Source organism: Saimiri boliviensis, chromosome 8 (genome assembly GCF_048565385.1).
Source record: "Saimiri boliviensis isolate mSaiBol1 chromosome 8, mSaiBol1.pri, whole genome shotgun sequence".
Lineage (NCBI taxonomy): Eukaryota > Metazoa > Chordata > Mammalia > Primates > Cebidae > Saimiri > Saimiri boliviensis.
The window spans coordinates 73011053-73028850 of NC_133456.1; the positions used below are offsets into that span (position 1 = coordinate 73011053).

The window sequence follows — 17798 nt, forward strand, 5'->3', positions numbered from 1 at the left end:
GGAAGAGGGCAGCGTCGTGGGGTGCAGTACGAGGGGAGGGGACCATGCAGGCTTTCCACTTCTCCATAGCGACGTCATGGCAAATTCCCAAACTGGACGGATCCGGCTCGGGTTACATCCAGACGGGCCCAGCCGGCCCAGGCCGGCCCGGGCGTCCTCGGTGCCTCCTGGAGGGGCTGGGCACCTCTGGGGCGGGGTTCTGCTCCACCTGCCCTCGGCGCGGACTGTGCCCTCAGCGGGCACGAGGACCGGCGGGATAGGGCTCGGTCCTGGCCACTCTGGGCCAAGGATCAAGGTCCCTGCCTGGGCCACGCATTCCAATCTTGTGGACCCAGACTCTGAAGAGCGCGCAGTAGAGCCTCAGCGTAGCAGGAGAACCCGCCCTGTAGCCGCGGGAGGTCGGACCTATTGTTTCCCCGCCCTGGGCGGAGCCACCTGGCCGTGAGACCCGCCCTCAATGCCGAAGCGTCTCGGAAGCAATCTTTCGGGGAGGAAGTTAAGTAGCCCCGAGAGGGAGGCAGTGGCGGAAGTGGTCGCGTTACCGCTTGTTTGTGCGCATGCGCCACTCTTGTCTAGCTGCCGCCTTTCTGGAGGTGCTTTTGCTCGTCTCCCCTCTTCTCCACGCGAGGGGGTGCGCGTACTCCCAGCCGTGGTCGCGCGTTCACCCCTTCTGCTGCTCTCGTGGCCCACTTGCGATGGCCGGCATCCTGTTTGAGGATATTTTCGATGTGAAGGATATTGACCCAGAGGGCAAGAAGTTTGACCGAGGTAAGTAAGGTACGAGGTTTGGAGGAAGAGGCTAACCTCGCGGACATGTCCCTGGGCCCCATGCCCACCCAGCTCTTGTGGCCTGCTCCTACCCGCAGGTCCTGATGTAGGGACCTCCCTCAGGAAACACTTTGTGAATGAGAAAACGGAGACTCCGGAGCTCTCTGACTTCACGCATGCCGTGCCGGGTGTCTGGATAGCCTTTTGTCATAGTGATGGCAAACTCTTGGGCATCTTTATAATCGCTGCCTACTCTGTGCTAGACAGTGTCTTGTGCGGCTCATACACACTTTGCCTTACTTATTCTCAAGAGACCTCGGCCGGGCATGGTGACTCACACCTGTAATCCCAGGACTTTGGGAGGCTGAGGCGGGTGGATCACTTGAGGTCAGGAGTTCGAGACCTGCCTGACCATCATGGTGAAACCCTGTCTCTGCTAAAAATACAAAAATAAGCCGGGTATGGTGGCGGCGCGCCTGTAATCCCAGCTACTCCCGGCTACTCGGTAGGCTGAGGCAGGAGAATCGCTTGAACCCGGGAGGCTGAAGTTGTGGTGAGCCAAGATCAGGCCATGACACTCCAGCCTGGGTGGCAGAGCTAGACTCCCATCAAAAACAAAACAAAACAAAACAAAACAAAAAAAACAGTATATACTAAGCAATTAACTCTAACTCAGAGAAGACTTTGCAAAGCGCTAAAGATTCTGAGAGCGATACAAGAATATAGACTCTGAAGTTATATTACTTGCTGTGCAGCCTTGGGTGAGTTACTCAAACTTTCAGAGAAAAACGGAGAAGGCACCACCCACCTCATGAGGACTCCTTTTTCTTTTCTTTTTTGAGATGGAGTCTCACTTTGTCACCCACACTGACTGGAGTGCAGTGATGTGATCTCGGCTCACTGCACTCTGCCTTCTGGGTTCAAGCAATTCTGCCTCAGCCTCCCAAGTAGCTGGGATTACACGTGCCTGCCACCACACCCAGCTAGTTTTTGTATTTTTGATAGAGATGGGGTTTCACCATGTTGGCCAGGCTGGTCTCCAACTCTTGACCTCCAGTGATCCACTTGCGTTGACCTCCCAAAGTGTTGGGATGACAGGTGTGAGCCACTGCGCCTGGCCTACATTTCTTTGTCATTGATCAATAATTTTCTCTTTGGTGTGTCTTTCTTTGCCTGGAGACTCAGATGTTTTTCAAGATGGATGCCAGTTATTATACATCTTGATAACCCCTTCAGCACAGTGCCTAGCACAGAAAGAGGAAAACTTTGGATGATTTAATAACTTGCCCAGAGTCAGGTTCTCAGCCATCCAGGCAGGCCTAGAACCTGGATATTATGCTGCTGGAGTATCTTTGGTTGTTTTCTGGGGGTTACGTTCACGTGCCACAGTTTTTCTCCTCATTTCCTCCTTGCATTTCTGGGTCTGATGGAGCCAGCCTGCGTTTCTGAGAGCAGATGAGAGACCAGTGGATGTAGGCTGGGTTAGATTTGAGTATTCTGTTGCGTACAATCCCACACTGTAGGATCTGCCCTGGGCCTGGCAGTACCTCTGTTACTCTTTTTCTCCTTCTCCCCAGTGTCTCGGCTGCACTGTGAGAGTGAATCATTCAAGATGGATCTCATCTTAGATGTAAATATTCAAATTTACCCTGTAGACTTGGGTAAGTATTGAACACAGACAATAAGAAGAGGCTTTTTGCTTCTTCAGCTATTCTTCACTCTCTGATATTGCTGTTATTTTCAGGTGACAAGTTCCGGTTGGTCATCGCTAGTACCTTGTATGAAGATGGTACCCTGGATGATGGTGAATATAACCCCACAGATGACAGGCCTTCCAGGTGAGGGAGTGGAGAAGGTAATACTTGAAATATGCCCTGAGGACTAAGTAGATAAGTGATAAGAAAGACTCTTCTGGTCGGGCACAGTGGCTCACGCCTGTAATCCCAGCACTTTGGGAGGTGGATCATGAGGTCAGGAGTTCGAGACCAGCCTGGGCAACATGGTGAAACCACGTCTCTACTGAAATACAAAAAATTAACTGGGCATGGTGGTGGGCACCTACATAATCCCAGCTACTTGGGAAGCTGAGGCAGGAGAATTGCTTGAACCCAGGAAGCAGAGGTTGCAGTGAGCAGAGATTGGACCACTGCGTTCCAGGCTGGGCAACAGAACGAGACTGTCTCCAAAAAAAAAAGAGAAAGACTCTTCTTTAATTCCTGGAATAAATAATGATTAGCAGAATCTGAGTAACCTTAAGGAAATTTCTGCACTTAAGAATTCAAACAGCCAGGCGCGGTGGCTCACGCCTGTAATCCCAGCACTTTGGGAGGCCAAGGCGGGTGGATCACGAGGTCAAGAGATCGAGACCATCCTGGTCAACATGGTGAAACCCCGTCTCTACTAAAATACAAAAAAATTAGCTGGGCATGGTGGCACGTGCCTATAATCCCAGCTACTCAGCAGGCTGAGGCAGGAGAATTGCCTGAACCCAGGAGGCAGAGGTTGCGGTGAGCCTAGATCGCGCCATTGCACTCCAGCCTGGGTAACAAGAGCGAAACTCTGTCTCAAAAAAAAAAAAAAAAAAAAAAAAAGAATTCAAACAGACCAGGTACTATGGCTCACACATGTAATTCAAGCACTTTGGGAGGCTGAGGCAGGAGGATTGCTTGACTCCAGGAGTTCAAGACCAACCTGAGCAACATAGTGAAACCTCACTGCTACAAAAAGAAAAAAAAAAAAAAAAAAAAAAAAAAAACTCACCATGGTGACACATGCCTATAGTTCCAGCTACCTGGGAAGCCAAGGTGGGAGGATTGCCTGAGCCAGGGAGGTTGAGGCTGCAGTGAGCCATGATCATCCTACTGCATTCCACCCTCGGCAACAGAGCAAGACCCTGTCTCAAAAAAAAAAAAAAGATAAAAAATTTCAAAGAACCAAGTATTTATAACATTGCTTACATGCTTGTGAGTTGTAGCCTTTTGAAGGCTGAGGAGATGACCGCTCTGTGGGTCTTGTGTCTTGGGAGGGAGCTTGGTATGATGGAAAGGCTTTGGCACTCCGCTCGAGTTCATTTCTGAGCTCTATCACTTTTGCTGAGTAACCTTAATCTCCTTCAGCCTGTTGCCTCATCGGTAAACTAGAGATGGTCATACCCAGCTCACGGAGTTGCTGTGAGGACTAAATGGCATCATGTTTGTAATGTGCCTGTTGTTAAAATGCTGATGCTGGCATTGAGTTACCAGTTACCATTTTCAAATGGCATCTTTTATTTTTATTTTTATTTATTTTTTTTTTTTGAGACGGAGTTTCGCTCTTGTTACCCAGGCTGGAGTGCAATGGCGCGATCTCGGCTCACCGCAACCTCCGCCTCCTGGGTTCAGGCAATTCTCCTGCCTCAGCCTCCTGAGTAGCTGGGATTACAGGCACGCACCACCATGCCCAGCTAATTTTTTGTATTTTTAGTAGAGACGGGGTTTCACCATGTTGACCAGGATGGTCTCGATCTCTTGACCTCGTGATCCACCCGTCTCAGCCTCCCAAAGTGCTGGGATTACAGGCTTGAGCCACCGCGCCCGGCTCAAATGGCATCTTTTATATTGTTAATTACTGTTAAGAATAACTTTGCTACTCTTGCTCCATAGGGCCGACCAATTTGAGTATGTAATGTATGGGAAAGTATACAGGATTGAGGGAGATGAAACTTCTACTGAAGCGGCGACACGCCTGTAAGTTACATGATCCTGTAAGGATTGTTTCCCCCTCCCTGTTCTGAGACTGAGTTATGCTCCTGCTTCCTCCATTGGGTCCTTCTCCTCAGGCACCTCAGGCGTAGGTGGGAACTAGAAAGAAACGGTTCTGGGAGCAGTTTCCAGTCTGAATTGTAGACTGCCCTTTGTCAGGCCCTCCTGGCCCAGTGGTCCAGAAGAGAACCGGTCATCTCACTGTTAAAGAACAGAGGAGACTTGCTTCCCTGGGAACCAAATGCAGCATTACGTGATTATACTATTAGGCTGTGTGTGTGTGTGTGTGTGTGTGTGTGTGTGTCTTTTCCTTAAAATCTTATTAAAACAATATGTGCTGTTTGTAAGTAATTTGAAATGCGGAAGAGTAATGTGAAGAAGAATAAAAACCTGTAATTCCATACCCAGAGGGAACCTTTTACATAGACTTTTTTGCATATCCTAGTGTTCTTTTTTTCTTTCTTTATTTTTAAAATTAATTAATTAATTAATTTTATATCCTAGTGTTCTTAACGTCTACTTTTTTCCTTTGAGACTGTGGTGTTTATTACCTTTTCTTCTGCTCTTTTTGCTTAACATTATGTAAAACATGTTTTGGCCGGGCGCGGTGGCTCACGCCTGTAATTCCAGCACTTTGCGAGGCCGAGGTGGGTGGATCACCAGGTCAGGAGTTTGAGACCAGCCTGGCCAACATAGTGAAATCCCGTCTCTACTAAAAAAAAATACAAAAAATTAGCCAGGCATGGTGGCGGACACCTGTAATCCAGATACTCGGGAGGCTGAGGCAGGAGAGTTGCTTGAACCCAGGAGGCGGAGGTTGCAGTGAGCTGAGATCTTGCACCATTGCACCCCAGCCTGGGAGACAGTGAGAGACTCTGTCTCAAAAAAAAAAAAAAAGAAAAGAAAAAGAAAAGAAAATGTTTCCCGATGTTAGTGTAAAGCTTTCTTAAACATAATAATAGTTAGATAACATTTCAGTAAGTGGATCCCATTCCCCTGATTTGGGGCATATAGGTGTTTTTCGCCTTTGCCAATAAAAAGAACAATGCTGGCTGGGCGCAGTGGCTGATCCCTGTAATCCAAGCACTCTGGGAGGCAGAGGCAGGTGGATCACCTGAGTTTGGGAGTTTGAGAGCAGCCTGACCAACCTGGAGAAACCCCGTCTCTACTAAAAATACAAAATTAGCCAGGTGTGGTGGTGTACGCCTGTAATCCCAGCTACTCGGGAGGCTGAGGCAGAAGAATCGCTTGAAACCAAGAGGCGGAGGTTGCGGTGAGCCAAGATCGCACCGTTGCACTCCAGCCTGGTCAACAAGAGAGAAACTCTGTCCCAAAGAAAAACAGAACAATGCCTTGCACATATCTGTGCATTCATCTTTGTCAGAATTTTGGTTCCGGGTTACAAAACAGGAGAAAGATGCTCTTCTCTCTGTTCAGCTGAGGTGGAGAGCTGCTGAGTGGTAGCTGCTCCAGACTCACGGCATGGGGCCTTCTGTTTCAGCTCTGCCTACGTGTCCTATGGGGGCCTGCTCATGAGGCTGCAGGGGGATGCCAACAACCTGCATGGATTTGAGGTGGATTCCAGAGTGTATCTGCTGATGAAGAAGCTGGCCTTCTGAACCTCGCCTGAAGCCGGCCTTGCTGCCACTCACGCAGGTCCTGGGCATCGTTCCAGCCTGAGTTGTAGCTGCTCCCTGTCCACTGTGGCTGCATCGTTAACTGGCCTGCATCAGTTAGAAACTCACTCGCCTGTGAAAGACACAGTGGGAGAGCTTAAAATCAATCGGACGCTTGGTGTATATGATTTTTAAATCAAACGTTACTTTTTCAGACTGCCCCTCCCCTTTTTGTAAAAAGTTCGTTTACTGTAAAATCATTTTCTCCAGTTTGTCTGTGGTGTACTGTTTCTGGCCCATAGCCAGCTGATCACTTGCCATTGTAGGATCTATTCCAGCCTTTTGGTATCTGGTTTCAGGGTTATCCCAGTCTCCTGGCTGACTGTTCCCAACGTTTATCCTCCAATGTGGTTTTCTGTTTGGGAGAGGGAGTGTTGTGCTTTTGGCTCCTGAGGGCACCCCAGGCCCAGAAGATACCACCCATTTGGCAGAGAAGTTTGAATGGGCAAGGAGCCCTGCTCGTGTCCTTCCAACACTTCCAGTCTCTTAGAGAGTCAGTACACGTTGACTTGAATGAGTCACTTGCATAGTCTAGAAATGTTCATTATTTTTGTGGAAGCTTTGGTAGAGGCTTTTAGCTACAGCATGGGGGATGACTGAAGAGTCAGAGGAGAGGACTTGGTGCTTCTGGAGGCGGGTGGAGGAGCTGGCTCTCTGCTCCGCATTCCAGTGGTGACCTGGGAGGGAGGGTAAGTGGAAGTGGACAGGGCAGCAATACCAATGAAGTTGGCAGGCCAGAGGCAGGGCCAGTGCCAGGACGATGCAGCAGCCCGACTACAGTCACCAACTTAGGAGTTGGGGAAGAAAAAGTATTAGGAAATGGCTATGATGATAAGGACTCCAGCATGTGAGCTGGCTCTTCTGCTTGGCATTAGAGGTCTCTAGGAAAGCATGTGGGATTCTGTTTTCCCCTAGGAAGTTTAGGGCTAACAACTGAAAAGGTTCTCCACGTGTATTAAACAGTTGTCTGATCTGGCTTTGCCTGGGAGCTGGTCCCCCTGCTGGGATACCTGGGGTATTTCCTTCCCCATCATTTTCAAGTCTTTACATGAGGTGTTAGAAACAGTATTTAGGGAAATGGGTTGAAAATGAATGGCCTCAGCAGGGAGGAGGAAGAGGTGTTTCTTTGACCTTATTTTGGGTAGAACAGAGGGAGTAGATGTACTGGGGGTTGGGATGAATTTTTATGAAATCCTGGAACCTTTCTGTGAGATGGGTTTGTTTTTTTTTTGTGGGGTTGGAGAAGGACATATTTAAATTAGAGTGAGATAAACGGATTCCCTGTAATAGTGTGTAGGTTATCACAGACCGTCCTGGCGGTCCTGGGGTGGCAGAAGGAAGAGAACTGGGATGACAGTTCTCTTATTGAATAGGGATAGGAGTGTTCTGGTTGTAAGGGTTTTTTGTGTTAGTGGGAAGAAGGGATGGGACCAACCAGACTGATTTGGGAATGGATTAGATTTGTATGTAATAGGGGCGGGTAAGTTCATACTGGAGAAGCCCACGAGTGATTTGCATTGGCCCACAACTGGAGTGAGTGAAATGCCAATACTAGGTGCCTGGAAGTTTCGGCAATATTTGCAGTTTGCCATTCCTGTCTGTCATTCGTCTGTGCTAAGAACCCTTCATTGTCTGGTGCCGTTGGTGTATCCTGTCCCAGGGGCTGGCACTTCCGTGTGCTGTGAAGTGTTTCATTTGATGGTTACATTTACCCTAGCTCCCTATGTCAGTAAGTTACAGTTTCCACTTAACGTTCCCTTGACTACATTCTAGATTTTGTAGTGTGGATGAGCTAATTCTCTCCCATGTAGAAACTGACACCATTTGAGACTTGGACATTTTTGAGCTCTGTGCATCTGTTGATTCCTTCTCTGTGGAAACTATTCTGTCCTTGAAGGGAGAGTAGGACATGGGGAGATGTCTAAATTGGTCACCTCCACCAAAAACGTTGGTTTTCTCCTCAGATGTATCTACTCCCTAAGGACTTGGATGTCTTTCCCAGTAAATAGAATGATTCAATGACATACAGGACAGTATAACAAATTGGGGAGAGTATGGACCCTGGAGTGAGGTCAGACTAGGGTGCCTCTTCTCTTGCCCGCAGGCTGTGACACCACTGTTAACTCACCTGGCTTCTCTGAGCCTCAGTTTCCTCATCTCTAAAATAGAAAAGTTAATACCTGCCTTACAGAGTTGTGTAAAAGTTACGAAAGGTAAGGTACACAGGTTCCTGGCACATTGCCTTTCATTCCACTGCTTCGGAATGCCTTTGGTGACCCTGGGGTATTTGTGGCAGTGTTTGGGTCTCTGGGTTCCTGGCTCCTCTACCTCTGTGGTAGCCTCTCCTTCCTCTGGGGTGGGGGAGAGGAAGAAGCTTCCACTAGTTTTCCTGCAGGAACCTCTGGAGGCAGCAGGTTGACTTTTGCAATGGAGTGTGTGTTTCTGTGCGACATAAGCCTCCTTTTCCTGAGCACCAAGGCAGCCCTTATTTGCGAAGCCCGGTGAGCCTGACTCCTTTCGTAGAGAGACCCTGGCGGAGTTCCTGGTCCTCACGCAGGGCTGCTTTTTAGGTGCATTTGCGGGAACTGGGAAGTGAGCCTTCCACTTGCAGTGGGCTTGGGCTTGTTCTCCTGCTGCTGGAGCTCAAGGAGCCTGACTCATGCCACTTCCTGCACTTCCCCTGACCTCCACAGGAGGGAGGCAGGCGTCCATGCCTGGCAAAGCCTCCTGCTGAGCTGCCAAAGCTCTGGCTGTTTGCTCAGCTGGCATATCCAGGTCCTGTCTTTACTGAACTGTCTGCGCGGCCTCACCTGGGGTGTCAGGCTCTCCAAGGCTTCCTGTTAGCTTTTTTGTTGGGGGCGGGAGGGTGAGGGAGATCTATTGCCACCCTTGAAGAACATCTTTCCCTTGCTTTTTAGGGAGCGTTCGGGTGCTCTCATTTATTCCTTATACAGGCTCACTTTTGTCTATTGTATAGGGACAGGCTTTCTGAGAGATAGCCTATTCATTTCTCCAGAGTAAAGGTCTGTTAAGAACATGGGATCAGAGTCCCACCAAGAATGATAGTAAAGGGATGGGGGTGTTGGAAGGCCTTGGACTTGAAGCAGAGGAAACGACCCTTTCTCTGTTTTTTGACGCAAAGTTAGTCCCTCCCTCTGTTCAAATGCCAGCTCAGCCCAGGCCTTTGCAGAATTATCATAGAAAAAGAGCATATAGAGAAGCAGTGAGTTGCAAATTTCTGCAGAAAACAGATCAAAGATCTAGCTGCTCTGATGGATATTGTTGATAGCTCTAAAAAATAGCTTCTGAGGCCAGGTGTGCTGGCTCCTGCCTGTAATCCCAGCACTTTGGAAGGTTAATCACCTCAGGTCAGGAGTTTGAGACCAGCCTGGCCAACAGTGAAACCCTGTCTCTATCAAAAATATAAACATTACCCACGCATGGTAGCGCATGCCTATAGTCCCAGCTACTCGGGAGGCTGAGGCAGGAGAATCGCTTGAACCTGGGAAGTGGAGGTTGCAGTGAGCAGAGACTGTGCCATTGTGCTCCAGCCTGGGTGACAGAGTGAAACTCCATCTAAAAAACAAACAAACAAAAAATCTGAAGGTTTCTAATGTACAATGAAAAATGATCCTTTTTCAGTCCCGTGTATCCCCTTTTCCAGGGCTTCAGTCTTCAGGAGAAGTAGGAATCTCTTCCAGTTGTCCCCCCAGGGGCTCCCCACGGGGAAGGGAGCTGTATATGAGACAATGCTGACGTCAGCAGTGCCTGAGAACCTTACCCTTCCTGAGACAGATTCCGGGAGTGGGTGTGGAATGTGTTTAGAATAGGGCTGGTAGGGGCGGGCATAGGAGCAGAAGGGTCAGGAAGGCAGGGGGTGGAGCTGGGTCACAGGGGTGGGCAAGGTGGGTGAAAGAGGGAAGAATGTGTGCTGCCCAGTAGTGGGATGGGTTAGGGAAGGAGAAAATCTAGGCTGGAGGTTGGGTGGCAGGGAGCCTGTATCTGATGTTCTTGGGGGAAAGGTCCAGGGCTCCCAGGGTCCTGCGTGAGGGTCCAGGAAAGAGTCCACGAGTTCCATTCAAGAGCTGGTGTGTCCTGTTCAGGTACCTGGGGATTTGGCCCAGGGACTGGAAGTTTAGTTCAGCAGACCAGGAATCCTGGCTCTGAATCCCGGCTGCTGCTTCAGGAGCCCAGAGCCAGTAGTTCTGGCCGAGGCAGTGAAGTTTGTCTCCAACAATCCAGAAGTCCTGTGTGGGAGCTCGTTCAGTGTGAGGACCGGAGAGGTTCTGCTTGGGACAGCTGTGGTGGGTGGGGCCCGCCTGCACAGAGAGTGGGCCGTCCTACAAACAGCAGGAAACGCACCTTTCCTCGGAGCAGGTGTTGGAAGCTCAGGAAGATGTCATTGGGATCCTTGTGAGCTGTGGTCCTTCCCTGTGGAGGAAGCTGAGGGCAGAGGATGGCCCTGAGGCCAGAGACCAGGGCCTGATCTCAGGCTTCCCTTGTCTTCAGTAGGAAAGGCAGGATAGCAGCACCCAGGAGTTGTGGCTGGCAGGGAGCACTCTCAGGAGACCACCTCCTCTGGCCTTGAGCTCCCTGGAAGACTGCTTCTTCCCTCAGGCCTTCTAGGGGAACTGAGTCAGAAAGGAATATTTTCTACAGATGCCTTGACTGGGGACTTACCTGGGTTCCAAGGAGGCCCTGGAGGGCCCCAAGGAGGAGACGGACCTGTCCGGAAAGCTGCCCCAGGAGGGATGAGAGGCAAGTGGGTCCTAGTTGTCCCCGTGCTGCCAGCACTCCCTCCAGCAGGAGGGTCACAGCTCCCAGAATGTCCTGTGCCTTGGTCTGCTCCTGAGAAAGAGATGGAAGAGAGAAGTGTACTGCTTCAAAGCGCACATTAACAGTGGGTGGGGGCCTGTAGGAGTAGCCAGCAGAGTGAATCATACGGGCTGAGACCTGGACCGGACCAGGGTCCCACCCAGAGCAGGAATTCCTTCACAGTCTCCCGACAGTTGGTCAGCAGCCTCTGCTTCAAAAACTCCAGCGTCCGCGGATCCAGTGGACTTCATTGAGAAGAGATCCTTGTTTTCTTACGTTGCTGAAATCTGCCCTGTTATAGCTTTTACCTCTTGGTTCTAGTGCTGCAAATCTACTTTTTCTGCTGCAAAACCTTAGGACCAAATGATTTTTAAACTGAATGAAGGCCGGGCATGGTGGTTCACGCCTATAATCCCAGCACTTTGGGAGGCCGAGGTGGGTGGATCACCTGAGGTCAGAAGTTTTAGACCAGCCCTGCCAACATGGTGAAAACCCATTTCTACTAAAAATACAAACGGCTGGGTGTGGTGGCAGGCACCTGTAATCCCAGTTACTCGGGAGGCTGAGGCAGGAGAATCACTTGAACCCAGGAGGCAGAGGCTGCAGTAAGCCAAGATTGCGCCATTGCACTCCAGCCTGGAGGATACAGTGAGACTCCATCTCAAATAATAATAATAATGATAAAACTCTAAATGTAGATCTGAGACACTATCATAATGATCATAAAGATGAAAAGAAAGGACTGGCTGGGCACGGTGGCTCATGCCTGTAATCGCAGCACTTTGGGAGGCCAAGGCGGGCGAATGACCTAAGGTCGGGAGTTTGAGACCAGCCTGACCAACATGGAGAAACCCCATCTCTACTAAAAATACAAAATTAGCTAGGCGTGGTGGTGCATGCCTGTCATCCCAGCTACTCGGGAGGTTGAGGCAGGAGAATCATTTGAACCTGGGAGGTGGAGGTTGCAGTAAACCGAGATTGCACCACTGCACTCCAGCCTGGGCAACAGAGCGAGACTCTGTCTCAAAAAAAAAAAAAAAGAAAAATAGAAAAGAAAGGATTACAAGGGACATGTAGGACCTGCCCTTCTCCCCTGACCCAGTCCTGAGAAGAAAGGATGTAGGGCTCTGAGGATAGATTTTAGTTTTTAAACTATTCCTCATAAAACATGTTTCTAGTCTTACTGTTCAGGCTGCTTCTTTCTGGACACATGTTAGTTTAATATGTTTCCTCTTGGCCGGGCGCGGTGGCTCAAGCCTGTAATCCCAGCACTTTGGGAGGCCGAGGCGGGTGGATCACAAGGTCAAGAGATCGAGACCATCCTGGTCAACATGGTGAAACCCCGTCTCTACTAAAAATACAAAAAATTAGCTGGGCATGGTGGCGTGTGCCTGTAATCCCAGCTACTCAGGAGGCTGAGGCAGGAGAACTGCCTGAACCCAGGAGGCGGAGGTTGCGGTGAGCCGAGATCGCGCCATTGCACTCCAGCCTGGGTAACAAGAGTGAAACTCCGCCTCAAAAAAAAAAAAAAAATATGTTTCCTCTTAATAAATTAGCATGTGTCTTCAGGGGGATGTCCAGTGTTCAGGCCAGTATATTTAAGTGTAGTCCACTCAGAGTTCTCTAGAAGCATTTCCACAATGGGGATGCTAACCATCAAACAGACAAGAATCAGTAGCTTTAAGAATAGCTGCTTTGGGGCCGGGCGCGGTGGCTCAAGCCTGTAATCCCGGTACTTTGGGAGGCTGAGGCAGGTGGATCACGAGGTCAAGAGATCGAGACCATGGTCAACAGGGTGAAACCCCGTCTCTACTAAAAATACAAAAAATTAGCTGGGCATGGTGGCACGTGCCTGTAATCCGAGCTACTCAGGAGGCTGAGGCAGGAGAATTGCCCAAACCCAGGAGGCGGAGGTTGCGGTGAGCTGAGATCGCGCCATTGTACTCCAGCCTGGGTAACAAGAGCGAAACTCCATCTCAAAAAAAAAAAAAAAAGAATAACTGCTTTGATAATGTTACATGATAAGTTGGGGGTCAATGCTCCGAGATCCTTTTCACAGGAAGTGCTAGGGCCAGAAGTTTAAATGATGGAAGCAGGGCATTGTGGCCTGAAAGCTGGAATAGGACTTGACTCATTAATGTACACATGTAGAATTTTACATCTCTGTTATCTCGCCTTGTTTTTGACCTAGTCTTTCAGTGGCTGGAAGCTTGATTCAGTCTTTTGTTATTGCAGTGGTACTTCCCAGCTTTGTGTCATCTGTGGATGACAGAGGAGTCTTGCTTCTTCATGACAAGTGAAGAAGATTGAACGGGAATAGGTCAAAGTCATGGCCGTGAGAGATTTCTCTCCAGCTTTTCAAGGTGTTCAGCTTTAAATCCATTAACATATTGAACCTGCAAGCCCTCATCTTATCCACAGGGTATCATCATAGGTGAATGTAGATTGGGTTAGGGTGGCCAAGCTGAAGGTGAGCTGTTTTTAAAAAGCTCAAGAGTTTTGGAGAATCCATGGGAAGCAGCAGGAGACTGAAGTCAGGACTCAGGGAAGCCAAGGTTAGGGACGGCTTTCTTACTGTCTGGGTTTTCCACTCTCCCAAGCTAAAGTCCACAGTAGGCAGCAGGACAGGTGTGGGCAAAGGGCTAACGTCTGGGCACTGGCTCTGTTGAAAAAGATGGGCGGGGGAAGAAGGAAGCTGAAATAGAGAGGGATATGGGAGCCTAGTGAGCAGGACAGTCCTCCACGACTACTATGTCTAGACGAGAGCTTTTAAATGAGGGCTCTGTTGCAAAGTATAATCCTTGTCAGGGAGTGTGATCAGTAGGTGGTGACAATATGGGAAGAATAGTCATTGGGTCAAGGAGTTAGGAGGTGATGGTGTCTTCCGGGGAGTGAGGGTGTCTTACCACTTACGTGGATAAAGGGGATTATGTTGGGAGTTCTCACCAGTCTGCTGTGAAGGACACGGGAGTCACGAAGCAGTTTACTGAGGACTCGGGGGTCACAGGCGGGAGGAGCCGGGCTGGACAGAGTTAGCCTTGCAGTTAGGAGAAGCATGAGCACGAAGAGCAGTTCTACATGAGGAGAGGTGAGGTTGGAAGATAAGGAGGAAATCACTGTCAGCTGGTATTTCGGGAGTTCCCATTCAGGACCCAGACCTGAAATCCAGGGACTCCACTTCTCAGACCCCTGATTTTTGGGAGACTGAGTCCCTCGCTCCCCGCCCCTGCTGCGTGTCTCTTTTCTCTCTCCCTTCCTCCCATGTTTCCATCTGGCCCTAGCCCCTCAAGTGTGGTCTTACCAGTCAGCTCCATTCTGGCCAGGGTGTCTGGCTGGCATGGCTCCCTGTTTGGGGCCTCTCCCCCAAATCCTTCCTGGGGCCATGGAGGCGGCTTGGACTCTTACACTTCTGGGCAGAGTAGGGTGGGGCGAATGTGGGCCGAGGAAGAGGACTCTATCCTGCAAGCAGCAAGAAGAGTGACCATTTAACTGAGTTTCAGGAAGAGATTGCCCGCAAGGGGGAACAGATGCTTGGGAGGCTTGAGATGCTGGCCAGCCTGGAACTGCCGAAACTCTGACTTCTCTCACATTTTCCTGTGATGAAAGCATATGGTGGGCCGGGTGCGGCGGTGCACGCCTGTAATCCCAGCACTGTGGGAGGCCGAGGCAGGTAGATCACCTGAGGTCAGGAGTTCCAGACCAGCCTGACTAACATGGTGCAACCCTGTCTCTACTAGATACAAAAAAATTAGCCGGGCATGGTGGTGCATGCCTGTAATCCGAGCTACTTGGGAGGCTGAGACAGGAGAATTGCTTGTACCTGGGAGGTGGAAGTTGCAGTGAGCCGAGATGGTGCCATTGCACTCCAGCCTGGGCAACAAGAATGAAACTCCGGGCTCCTCAGTGAATCTGACGAGGATTTGGTGCCACCTACCCCTGCTGAGAACAGCAGGACATGGTATGTATACACACATCTTAATTGGCCTTAAATGCTGAGCAACCTGGGTTGTTAGGTCAGAGAAAATCTGGGATGGGGCTAGAGAATGAAGCATTGTGGCTTCGGCAGGGAGAAGGGAGTGGAAATGGGATATCGGGCCTGGGCGAGGAACTGGCAAACATGTACAATGTGTTGACGGGTAACTTCTGCGGTGGGGCACGGGGTTGGGGCGGGGAACTGCACAGAGCTGTACCTGGGACCACTAGATGTCAGGATTAAAAGGTGGTATGGGAGAAATTAACCCCTCTTTCTTTCCCTTTCTACTCCTCCACATAAAAGCTTCTGGAGCTTTTCTTTGCACTCTAAGTCCTGAAAGACTCTATTATCTGAGGCCAAGAGATGGGCTAACGACAGTCCTGGGACTTCCTTCCTGAGGCCACCTGCCCAGGAACGGGCACCTGCTGGTGATCCCACCTTAGGGGCAGACCTTGCCTTAGGCGCCCCCCAACATATCTGTTTCCTAGTTCGCACCCGCCTCCCTGCCCCCTCAGCAGACCCCTTCCGGTTCCTTCACAGGACCCCCCACATGGCTTCCTCCTCCTTTCACAAGTTGTGCAAAGAGGCCTGCACCTGATTCAATATTGGGATTTCCTGTAGGTCTGTCAACATGCATGGGCCCCCCTCCCATTACCCTCTCCTTGCTCCCTGGCTTGCCCGGCCCAGCTTCCCCACCCCGGGATTCAGAACCTTAGGCTAGCAAGGAATGACCAGCTAGGAATGGGGACTGGGGCTGTGTCCACCTTAGTGCTGTGTTCGCTAAGCCTTAAGTGTACCTTCCTCACTTATTTTCTCCCTGGGCTCTTGTTGCCTTTCCTTAGGGCCAGCCAGGGCTGTGCTGTATTCCACCAAGTAAGTGATCAGTCCCTCAGAAACCAGCACCCCACCCCCTACCCCTGCTCTGCCCTGCTCCTCCCATTCTGGGAAGGCTACACTCTTCTCGACAAAGGTCAGTGCCTTTAGGTTCCAGTTTGCTTGCCCCTCCCCCAGCTGGGAGCCCATTTCTCTTTGCTGTCCTTCCTACCCTCACATAACCCCACAGGCTGCTTGCCACTCACCAGGTGGAGAGGGGCTCAAGGACCCAGGTGCACAGTAGGCCGCACTCTGGGGAGCAGATGGGTAGGAGGATGTGGCGGTGGGGTACAGCCCCTCCAACGGCAGCAGGTCACACGCCTGCCTGGGCCACCTCTGCCCAATCAGAGGAGGGAGCCACCAGACACTGGCGAAGGCCCCCGGAAGTGACGCCTTCTCTTCGCTGGGGCCCTTGCCTGGACCAGGGTCCACTCCTCCACCCACATACACCACAGAGAAGGTCTGGATAGGGGGATCCATCTTTTCCTGGAGATGGGCAACCTGGGACCTGGAAAGGGACAGGAGCAGAGGTTTTTTTCCCCCCCTCCCCCAGGAGGAATCTGGCAGGTCATTTGTGTCACTGGGGGAGAGGCACAGAGATCTTGTTTTAGATTGGGGCACTTTTCAATTCTTGGCTATCTGGACATTACACCTGCTGCTGAAATGCAACGGGATGCGTGCTTTTTCTGCTTTTCTTTCTGTAACCCCCTAGGGAGTCCTGTCTTGTCATTCCCCCTTTCCAAGAGGGAATATGGATATCGCCTATAAGAGAGAAATCTCCTGTTATGGGCTGGTGTTATGGGGAAAGGATTTGGATGGGTCAATAGGACTGGCAGACGTGGGGCAACTGTGTGTGTGCACTGGTTAAGCCTTGGCCTAGGTGCTGGGGTCCAGTGGCTTGGATGGCTACACACACAGACCACTGCCCAGGGCCCTCCTTGGCTTGTTCTGTCTCCCTTCCATCTCCTACCATTCCACACGTGACAAGAGGAATAACCAGGCCCATGTGGCCCTGTCTTAGGAAAGACAGCTGCTGGACCTCCCCCGGCAAATACCTCCCTGCTGGCCCCCCTTTTCCTTTGGCCCTCGCTCCAGCTCCTTTGCGTTCTTCCCAGTCCCAGTCTCTCCACAGTCTCTGTCCTCAGGGGCTTCCTGGCCTGACCTTGTTCCCATCATCCCCCACCCCCCGGAACTTCCTCAGGCTCTCTCCAGTTCCTCCTCGCCAAGGATGGGCATGCCTGCTGAGAAGTGTGGCCTAGATCCTGGAATTTTCCCGCTCAGCCAGACGAGATGTCTCCCAAGATTAGGAAGGAGGGTGCTGGGACGCCTGGCAGGATGGTTGGGTGTGTGTGGGTGGGAGGGACAGGGAGGCAGGCGCCACCACGGAACCAAGATAAAGGAGGTTGGGAGTGGGCTGGAGAGGCAGAGGGTCCCTTGGGTGAAGGAAGGGGGTAAGAAAACAAGAGGGGACATTGGAATGGGTCTGAGGATTGGTTACAATGAGAGGGAGACACTGTCACTCCACAGAAAGGGGGTAACAGCAGAATGAGGGGCGGCCTCAGAGAGGAAGTAGGGAGGCAGGCTAGGCAGTGAGAGAGGCTTGCGTGGGGTCTGAGGGGTGCTGTGGGCCCAGGCAGGGGGGAGATCAGTTGACGGAGCTTTCCTGTACACTGTCATCTGTAAGGGCAAGTCTTCATCCTTCGGGCGGGCAGAACGGAAGCGGGTCCTCGCTCACTGAGCCGTCCAGGCCTCAGGCCTAGCCTCTGTCCCTCCCTGGCCAGAGTCTCCCGTCCTGGGCTGGCCACCGACCTCCTCCTGGTCCAGCCGCCCCGTGGCCGCCGGCGGTGGGGGGGACCTCTGGGCCCGCCTCTCCTCCCCCTCTTCACGCCCCCTGGTCCCTCCCCTCCCCCTCCCCGGCCCCTCCCTCCTCCCCTGCCCGGTCCCAGCCCCTCC

The 17798-nt window shown here is 51.1% G+C and overlaps 2 protein-coding genes across 2 annotated transcripts; one reads left to right on the plus strand and one right to left on the minus strand.

Moving 5' to 3' along the window:
• The first annotated feature begins 271 nt into the window (after nt 1-271).
• On the plus strand, nt 272-6393 carry POLR2H (RNA polymerase II, I and III subunit H). Its single transcript, XM_003926970.4, has 5 exons — nt 272-768; nt 2346-2429; nt 2513-2606; nt 4410-4493; nt 6010-6393. Exons 1-5 carry the CDS (start codon nt 558-560, stop codon nt 6125-6127), a joined length of 591 nt encoding a protein of 196 aa, XP_003927019.1. The 5' UTR covers nt 272-557; the 3' UTR covers nt 6128-6393.
• A 3503-nt stretch (nt 6394-9896) lies between these two features.
• THPO (thrombopoietin) lies at nt 9897-17737 on the minus strand. Its single transcript, XM_074404637.1, is given in 11 exon segments — nt 9897-10200; nt 10202-10311; nt 10314-10431; nt 10547-10627; nt 10865-11032; nt 13575-13661; nt 13946-14073; nt 14301-14458; nt 16052-16120; nt 16122-16150; nt 16152-17737. Coding segments are annotated over 11 exon segments (1317 nt in total). The 5' UTR covers nt 16326-17737; the 3' UTR covers nt 9897-10005.
• Nucleotides 17738-17798: the final 61 nt, after the last annotated feature.